Below are 9,766 nucleotides of genomic sequence, written 5' to 3'. Positions count from 1 at the left end.
GATGGGAGAACCACAGTCGAGTAAATGCCACATTTAATAAATATCAGTTTGTGAGGATGTATTGAGGTTGAATCACCAATATGGTTGTTGATCTTCCATTGTTCTGCTTACAAATGATTTTACTGGTATTTTGTGTTTTGTTTTCACCAATTAATTAACGTTACTTCAATCGGTTTTGCCACAGAATACATGTTCGAGAAAAAAACTTTGCCTCGTTTGCCCTTATAAGAGCACACATGCTGCAATGCAATGTTATTCCCCATTACATTTTTGCTTGACGGAAGGACACAACTCACATATACTCGCCATCCTGAACCCAGAAATTCTTAATTACTTCTTTCCAGTAAAATATATCTTTCCCATACAACACTATACAACAACCAGTGTAAGAAGTCTCAAAAATATTTTATTAGGCAGATAATAAATGGAAATAGAACAATATAAAAATTAACTCAACTGGGGAAAAATGCTTCAACGAATAAAAATCTTATTATAAATATTGCACTTGAAACTTTTCATATATTACACCAGCACATGGCCTATTTCTATAAATCTATATTTTTGGAGGAAAATATAAATTAACAGCTTGCAAGTAGTCAAAATGTCATTCAGTTCAGCTTAAAGGATCGTGTCTTGTGGTAAGGAGGGTGACTTTCTGGTCTTCCTCGAAGTCTGATTGAGTGTATCCAGTAATGTAGTAGGAAACAGCTGATCCTCATAGCTGTTGCGGTGTATTTGTGCACTTGATGAATTGGCTGTGATCGGGTACACAGACACGGTATTGGACAGGGCTCGCATTCTAACATCGTTTGTTCTTCAAGACGTTCAGGATCTTCTGGTTCTTGGCCTTGAAACTTAGGACAAAACTGTTTGGCAAAATCTTTGCCCTTCCATCTTCCTCTACTTGGCCCATTATAACATAATTCAAACCTGTGGAAAGAAACGTGCATCATTACGTAACACGCATTAACGTTTTAAGTAAGATGAAAACATTTATATCAATGTATATCTGTACTCGGAGGGGTGCAATGTAAGAGAGGGAGAGTGAGGCAGAAATAACATATAATCAATAAATCAATACTGTTCAATTGTTTCCTGCTGAATCAATGGCGGACTCATTCACAACTGCCCAAGAGAAGCCAAAACATTTGTCCACCCAGTTGCCATTTATAGTCTGCAAATTTCTGCAAACCTATGATATTTTCTACTATACGTCATCAGCGAATGTTATCAGTAAACCTCAGTGAGTGGTGTTAGCAGTAAACTTCAGTGAGTGGTGTTAGCAATAAACCTCAGTGAGTGGTGTTAGCAGTAAACTTCAGTGAATGGCTGTTGGGTCCTGATCGCCATCCACTCTTGTTTATCAGTGATGTAGCTCCCCCTATTAGTGTAGAGACGAGTGATTGGATGGAGAGTTTTTCCAATCGAGGATCATTGAGGGAAAATTGTCCTTGGATTGCTGAGAATTGCTTTCCCTTTATGCACAATAAAAACATATAGCACTTAGCATTGGGTGTTTCATTAATTCAGACATGATTTGAGTTCCTGCCCAACAGGACTTCAGGGGCCATCCGTGATGTCTGCACTTTGGAGGTGTGAACTGCTGTGGTGGCAGAATTTACTGCCCAGTAATTACCCACTAGTGCAGCGCTTAGGCCTTCGCCAAGGGAGTAGAGGCATTATGAGCGATGAAAGCCACCTGCATCAGGTAATTAAGGCCATTAGCACCCATTTTGTGTGTGGTATGCGGTGAGGGCCAGTGCGAAGGAAAACTTAATACAATAAAAATAAACGTGGCTTGCTAGCGAAGTGCATGCAGCCCCCACAGAAAAGGTCATACTGGGGCAGGGTTTAGGGTGAAAGGATCGAATACAAAGCTTCAAAATACAATTGTTTCGAATAAAAAGGACTGGAAAAAAAAATCAAATGCACTTTTTTTTTGGGGGGTGTCCCCCCCACAAACCCCTGTTTTTTGGGCAAAAACCACAAATGTAACCTATAACAAGGCCAAAAAAAAGGCATTTAAAAAAAAGGCATTCGTTTTTTTTTTTCTCGGTCCTTTTGAGTCGAATGTATTGTATTCGATCCTTTTGAATTCAACCCTTTGACTGGACACGCTGGGGCAGCAGTTCCCTTTTCTCTGCCGCTGCTGAACTGGAAGGAGAGGGCCCTGGTTGACAGTATTTACCCCACCTTCTGCTGCTTCAGCAACAGTGAGAAGTCTGCATGTGGAGTGGGGAAAGATGTCCATGGCACAGCCAGACTAAACGGAAGTGGAATGGAGAAGAAGTGGGGTAGGAACAGGACTTACTAGGGGGTATGGCAGAGAGGCGGTGCACGCAACAAAGGTGCAGCAGAGGCAAAGTAACCATGGCCAAGCATTGAGGAAGACGTGCCAGCCAATGTATAGTGGTGCAGGAAGTAAACTTGACCGCCAACGTGCAGAGAAGGGAACATCCACTGTTGGTTTCAAACAGCTTTCCCTGCCCTCTGATTGCATGCTATGAGTTCAAAGTGTGCTAATTGTCCATATAGTCAAATGTAAAGTACGAGCATTATTTTGGGCAGTGTCACTTGACATGCATTGAAATCCACCACCGTTCCTGTACCTGCTCTAATTCACTCTTTTTGGATGTGTTTTCAAAATATTATACACAAGTTATTTTTCGCCAGTTGAAAATAACTTCTATTCTATGATCATTCATGAGCTATGATACATTCTTAACAAAATATCTAAAATAATTGTGACTACAATTAATAGAATCTTGTTCATGTTCTAAGGGGGTCTTTCACATGGTACTAAGCAGTAGCAGTGTCACCATGTTCACACACACATGAATTATATTGCCTCCAGTTCTCTGGAATTCTTAAGTTCAAAATTTCAACCAAATCAGTTTGAGGAACATCATTGAACGTAGCACCTACAGGACAGACTTGGGAGATGTGGCGCTACACAGAGACATCATCAACACCCATCTTTATTGGTTGCATAACCATTGCAGTGATACAAATAACCTTAGTAAAGTATGGGACACCGTCAAGGAACATGTGAGGTGACGGTTCAGAGTTCACTCTTCTTTGAAGAAAAAAGAACCATCAGGAGTCTTGAATTATTGCCAGGGAACACACCCTGAATGTTCTGGAATGTACTTTGATGACATTATTTGTCTGTCTCTGGAGATTTGTTGTGGTGTGAACAAAGAGGCACCCCCAATCTAGTGGAGGCCAGTTGGGGATCCCCTGGTCATTTTCAATTATTCCCCTTTGCTTGCTCTTTAAGAGGTTCACTGTGTCTAAAAGATCATGCCCTTGGTGTGGTTTCAATGATTGAATAATAAACAAATGAATCATGCATAGGACAGCCTATTTCACAGGAAACGATATTGCAAGCAATACAATAAATGGAGGTTCATTGCTTGCAGGAAAACCATATTGTTTACATGCATCATTAATCTGGCATTACAACGGAGGGGGTTATGGGGGGCCATCGATAATCAGCACAATTTCAGAGCAAAGAACATGAATAATATCAGATACATAGTAATGTTCCACTATCACAATGTTAGTACACCAATGAGGAGCAATACATATTTGGCATAATTGTTGCATGGGTATAGCCCTTATTGTCAAATCTAATCTATCAATCAGATTAGCCCCACCCCTTGACATTAAATCATGTGAAAATCTCACAGCTAAGCTATTCATTAACAACTCCCAGACTCTTACTATCCACCTTTTTATACAGACCTCCAGGTCCCATTGGAACCTTTGAGGAGGATATCTCTACCATTTTGTCCAACAACCTAAAAAAATCCTCCCAAGTCCTTCAACTAGGAGATATGATCTTGGGCTTCAATGAACTTAAAGACACACATGCATCTATTTTAACTGAACTCAGCCTTACCCAGAGCGTGCTTCACCCCACTCACAACAAAGGGAGAACACTCGACTGGGTGGTGGATTGTAACTGCAACACTTCCATCTCATCCCTCTCACCACAGATCTGGACAGACCACTACCTTGTGGCTGTCTCCATAGCAACCAAAAGACCCACTGCCTTCCCTACCATGCCAGCTCTGCCCATACCGACAAGGAATAAAAAGAATATTACCTCTGACATCCTGCTCTCTGTCATTCTCCCTACACTCGCCTCGCTCCCAGATAATTTAGTGCCCGATGCACTAGTCACAGAGTAGAACAAGATTATGTCCTCGTCTCTTGACTCAATCGCGCCACTCAAAATGAGACAAAGCAAGGCCAAAGCCCACCTCAATTCTTGGTACACACCTCACCTGAAAACATTAAGAATAAAAAAAGACAATGTGAGACTACTACCCTCCGATGAAAATAAAACCAACCTCAGCACTATAACAGCTCTCTACAAGAGTGAAATACTCTTGGCTAAACGTGAAACCTATAACTCCAGAATAGCACAAGCCAAATCAAGTATGAAGGAACTATTTGTTATCTTGAAAGAATTAGAAGCTCCCATCCCAGTGCTAGACAACTGCGTAAAAGATAAACCTTGGTGCTCCAACATAAGCAAGCTTTAGCCAGCAAAGTCACAACTTTACAAGCTAAAATTGCCAAGAAAAAAGTGTCGCTAACACCCACTACACCTCCCAAAACCTCCCGTTACCCTCCACAAACAACATATGTCTCCCCACGTTTCAAGTTCTCTAAAGTTTCCATCATTGAGACTGAGAAAACGATACTATCGCCCAAACCTTCAAACTGTCAGGGTGATCAATGCCCTACCCAACTTATAAAGGATGCTGCCTAAAACCTGGCCCCTTTTATCACTAAACTCATCAACTCCTCCTCTTCGGGCACCATCCCAAGTAACCTCAAAGAATCTTGGGTGCTCCCCCTACTTAAAAAACAGACCCTAGACCCAACCATACCTACTAATTACTGACCGATCACAACAGTACCCTTTCTTCTGAAAATTATAGACAAGATGGCCTACTTACAAATACAGAAACATCTGGAATCTAACATTCTACTAGGATCACGCCAGTCTGGCTTTCGACCTCAACATGGGACTGAAACAGCTCTTATGGATTTGAAGGCCCAGATAGATGAGTTTAGGGATAAAGGGAAATCGGCCCTACTTCTCCTTTTGGACTTCCAGCTGCATTGGACCTTGTGGACCATGGGGTCTTATGCAGCCATCTGGACACAGCTGCTCACTTCTCCAAAGAAGCTATAGCATGGATTCAATCCTTTTAAAGTAACAGGACGACTCACCCACTGCAGCCGCGGATCCCATCCCTATCACTTGCGGAGTGCCCCAGGGATCATGCGTCTCACCCACTCTATAGAACATCTTCACGAAGCCCCTTTTTTGATGAGCTGGACCATCTTGGTATCACCTACACTAACTATGCAGATGATACTCCGCTCCTCCTACCACTTACTGGGGATTATGACAAGGATTTGGCCTTTGTGAACAGTGTATATCTCATCATCCAGGCATGCATGGCCACCCATGGACTATGCCTGAATGATGATAAGACTGAGATCCTCATCCGGGGCACTACCACAACCCTAAAAAAACTGGGACCCAAATAGTCTGCCTTCAACATTGACAATAACACTATCACTGTTGCCAAAGAGGTGAAAACCTTGGGTTTCTACCTGGACTCCACCCTTTCTTTCAATAAGCAGGTCAATGCTATGGCATCTGCCACAGCTTATACTTGCAAATTGATCAGAGCAGGTAGACCCTTCCTGTCTAATAATAGTTGCATTACCTTGGCCAGAGCGCTTATTCTCTTGAAGCTGGACTATTGTAATGCTCTTTACATAGGGGCTAATAAGGAAATCATCAAAAAAATCCAATCCCTCCAAAATAATGCCCTTAGAGCGGCACTCGGAATTGCCAGGAGACAACACATATCCGAGACCAGAAGACTAAATAATTGGGTTTCAACATACGACAAAATCCAATTAAAAGTTGCTTCACTCACATATAAATGTTTGAACAACGCTGTACCCTGCTATCTGACAGAGAGATTCACAAGAAAATCCTCCACAAGACCCACCAGACAATCTAGTACCAACTGCCTATCAGTCACAAGATTCAATCCCTCCAGAGTCGGGGGTCATAGCTTCCCAGTCAAGGCAGTCCAACTTTGGAACTCCCTACCACCCCCACTGCGTGTTGATCAACCTTACCTAAACCTCCGTAAGAACCTCATAAGTTGGTTCAAAGATTCTCATAGTAATGCCCTGGCCTTCGCCATTATACTACTAATAGACCTTCCACTTTATAAATATATTCAGACAGAGTGACCCCAGCAGCCTACATTACCTGCCCGTGATTTATTAACCCCTCTAAGCTATTTTTTTAGGCGACCTTTGTACATTTTATATATATTGTATATGCTATTCTGCTACTACTTGATTTGTCTGTATCCTCAGGATGTACATTGCTCCTCTCCTTAACAACTCATATGTATGTGATTGTTCTGATGTGTAACTAAGCTGTAAGTTTTCCTATGCAATGCGCCCTGATACCAACGGGTCTGGTGCACAATACAAATAAACAAACAAACAAGTATGTTCCAGTACCAAGCAGGTGAAAAAAGATGCAAGCTGACATAGCCTTACTCCATTCTTGAGATATAAAAATGACACCTGCGAGCAAGCACTGAAAGCAGAATGCACAAGCTTACATTTAAACAGGCAATGCATAGGTTAACTGCCATGAAAATTAGTTAGTTAAAATGTCACTAGTGTAGAATTAAAATTAGGTTAACATTTATTTATTTATTTATTGTGCATTTGTTAGGCGCTTATGCAACAGTATATTGTGTTTCGAAGTTCCCACATGGCAACAGGCAGGGAACATGGGATTTAGAAACAATATATACAGTGGAGGATAAAGGATAAGACGAACCTGCTATGCCTTGTGAGTATTCAGAACGTGGAGGAGCTAGGACGGAGGAGCTAGGATTCCAGCATACAATAGATAGGGTCTCACTACAGTGGTAAAGGGAACATTTAAAAATGACAGGGGCAAGATGCTACATACACTTAGAGGGAATTCATACATGGCAGAAAATGCTTTTAAATCCCAGTAAACTACAGCATTAAAAATGCTAGCAGGAAAAACCGAGGGCATGGGGTCGCTCTCTTTCCTCTGCGGGCTTGCTCCTTTGGAACAGCCTCCCCCTTTCCCGGCGCCTTGAGCAGGATCTTCTCAAATTCCAGAAGCTCCTTAAGACTTTCCTTTTTTCCTCCTCCTTCCCTCCTTCTCTCCTCTGCTAATTTCACAGGTGCTGTATTGGTGTCCTTGGCCCTTATGTATCTTCGGGCCTTGACCTCCCACACACATTCTCTCCAGCTCATGTCTTCCACATCACTTTGCATCTGCACACCCTCTGCCCTGGAGACTCGCACTTACCTCCCGCGGCCCGGGCCGTGTAGCACTCAATCATTCCTAGAACTTTGTCCATGTTTCACCCTCGAGCTCGGACTCCCCAGCATGTATCCCCTCTTCCTTCCTCCTTTCTGCACTTGCACGTTCTGAATACTCGCAAGGCATAATAGGTTCATCCCTCCCTCTCTTCCCCGCTCTGCTCGTAATATTGTGTTGTAATTGTATTTCCCACCCTCTCTCCCTACCCTTTCGGCACTTGGAAACAATATATTCTTATTGTATAAGCGCCTAACAAGCAAACAATAAATAAATAAAGTTAATTTTTAAATGCATTATAAATGGAAAGCAGGCTTTACAAATCTAGTTAGGCCCCAAAACACTCAAATAGGCCACGAAATATATACATTTCAAGGAAGCCTGGAAGAAGCGCGCAATGCTCAGGAGAATTGAATTTCAAGGCCACAATATAAGATAAGCACGGCAGGGCATATAGAATTTGTTTGAAAACTGGCCAGGGTGCGGCAATTAAATGTAATGAGCTTCAGTGTAAGGCAGATAAGGCCTTTGATGTCTAGGTGATGGATGCAGCCCGATGAGCTTTGCGGTCAGCGGTAGCTAAATTCTGAATAAAATATAGATATTCCAAGTTGAAACATGGTCTCAAGGAAACACATAATTGAGACTGCTATTTGGTAAAGTGACAACTAAGATAAGCACACCTGCTGAACTAGGCAGAGGAAGGAGATCACTCATAGAGTAGCATTGCATTCGCAGACATGACATTGAGATAACAAGAGCTAGTAGTTAATTGCAAATTATAAGTGACACACTGATCCGTCTATCTTCACTATAACAAACATGATATATCTCACACCTGGTGAGTGCAAGGTTGAGCATAGCCTTTGCCAACCACTGTGAGTCCACATTATCTCAGTTTACTGCTAGCCTAGGAAATGTAAGGAAAATTATGTTAGTTTATGTGGTATCTATAAGGGGGTTGGCCAGTAGATAAGGGACTCTCCAATCCTGAGCGTGGCACCTATAGGAAATATATCTATCCTATGGGTGCTTGCTTGTCATGATGACATCATGGATGAGGAGGTTAATCTTTAAAAATAATTGTCCTGCAATGAAGATTGGGGAAAACTGGGTGAAGGCCGCCTGTGGATTTTTGTATTTTCCTCCCAGCTCCTTGTGCACTTTGTATAAAGAGCTGCGATTACCTAGCATTTAACATAATTCCATCCTCTTCCACCTCTTTTATTGGAAGTTGCCAGGTAGTGGGCGGGGTTACTTTTTTGGGCCCAGATTGCAATCACTTTTAATATCCTGCCTTCATATGAATGTAGATCTTTGGAAGGGAAAAGGGTGAAGCAGGGGAAAGGGTGCAGAGGGTGCCAGTTCACGTTAACCCACAGAGGATCAAGCTGCACCAAGCACTCCTACCTCAGCCAGTGTCAAGAGGAGGGAGGAAAAACAGGCAGGAAAATCTGATTACTGGAAATCAAATCAGCAATAGTCAACCAAAGCACACAGAGAAACATGCCCCTCACAAAATTCAATTTATTTGTATTTAAAATATGTATTATGAGCCAACTTTGCCCAAAGGCAATGAGACTTTGCATAAACAACAAACACAAATTCAACCAGAAAAAGAATAAAATAAAAAAAGACTACATATTGTGAGCTATAAACACATTGAAACAAAGAAGTAGAAAGCAGGGTGTATTTAGGGGTATACGGGCTGGAAAAGAAAGGTTTTCAGAGCCTTCCTAAATTCCAAAATGGTAGAGAGGAGACATGTAGAAGGATTTAGAGCATTCCAGTATCAGGGGCCATCTGCTGAAAAATCCTGAGAAGAAAAACAGGAGCGCTTAAATCGGGAAATATTAAGAATAGAAGACTGACACTTCTGGTATGTCTTGAGGCCCCGGAATGGCCATCTTCTCAACAAGGTGAGATGGTTGACCTAGAACCGTTGTCTTGTGGGTAATAGGACAGATATTGAAGAGTGGATAGGGAAACAATGAAAGTAAATAGGAATAGGATTAATATGCTTGAATGTCCCAGTGCCGGGAACCAGATGAGCTCCGGTGTGGAGTACTGTTTTCAGAGGGACCAAAGAAATAGCAGAGAGACCCAAGATTACAGTATTTTACCCAGTCCAGGTGGGAAGAACTCGAGCTTGGACGGCGGCCCGGAAGTCGGAGGGAGAAACGAAAGGTTTAATCTTTCAAAGAAAGGACAACTGAAAAAAACAAGATTGCAAAAGACGTTCAATATGTGTTTTAACACTATTACTGGTTCTTATAAATTAAGGTTTATGTGCCACCACATCAGTGGACATATAAGTGCCCATGTGAATCCTTTTTAAACTAA

At 42.0% G+C, this 9,766-nt stretch overlaps 1 protein-coding gene across 2 annotated transcripts in view; it reads right to left on the bottom strand.

The window, feature by feature from the left end:
* Positions 1–386: 386 nt before the first annotated feature.
* PCOLCE2 (procollagen C-endopeptidase enhancer 2) overlaps positions 387–9,766 on the bottom strand; it is a 636,371-nt gene continuing 626,991 nt past the window's right edge. For both annotated transcript variants that reach the window (XM_069618265.1, XM_069618264.1), the window contains exon 9: positions 387–930. In XM_069618265.1, coding sequence (XP_069474366.1) covers positions 800–930 — 131 coding nt within the window. In that variant the 3' untranslated portion in view covers positions 387–799. The remainder of the gene's footprint in view (positions 931–9,766) is intronic.

This window comes from Ambystoma mexicanum, chromosome 10 (assembly GCF_040938575.1).
Source record: "Ambystoma mexicanum isolate Mex_15411 chromosome 10, UKY_AmexF1_1, whole genome shotgun sequence".
NCBI classification, from domain to species: Eukaryota; Metazoa; Chordata; class Amphibia; order Caudata; family Ambystomatidae; genus Ambystoma; species Ambystoma mexicanum.
Note: the sequence above shows the minus strand (reverse complement) of the source record. Positions and strands in the feature narration are given on the sequence as shown.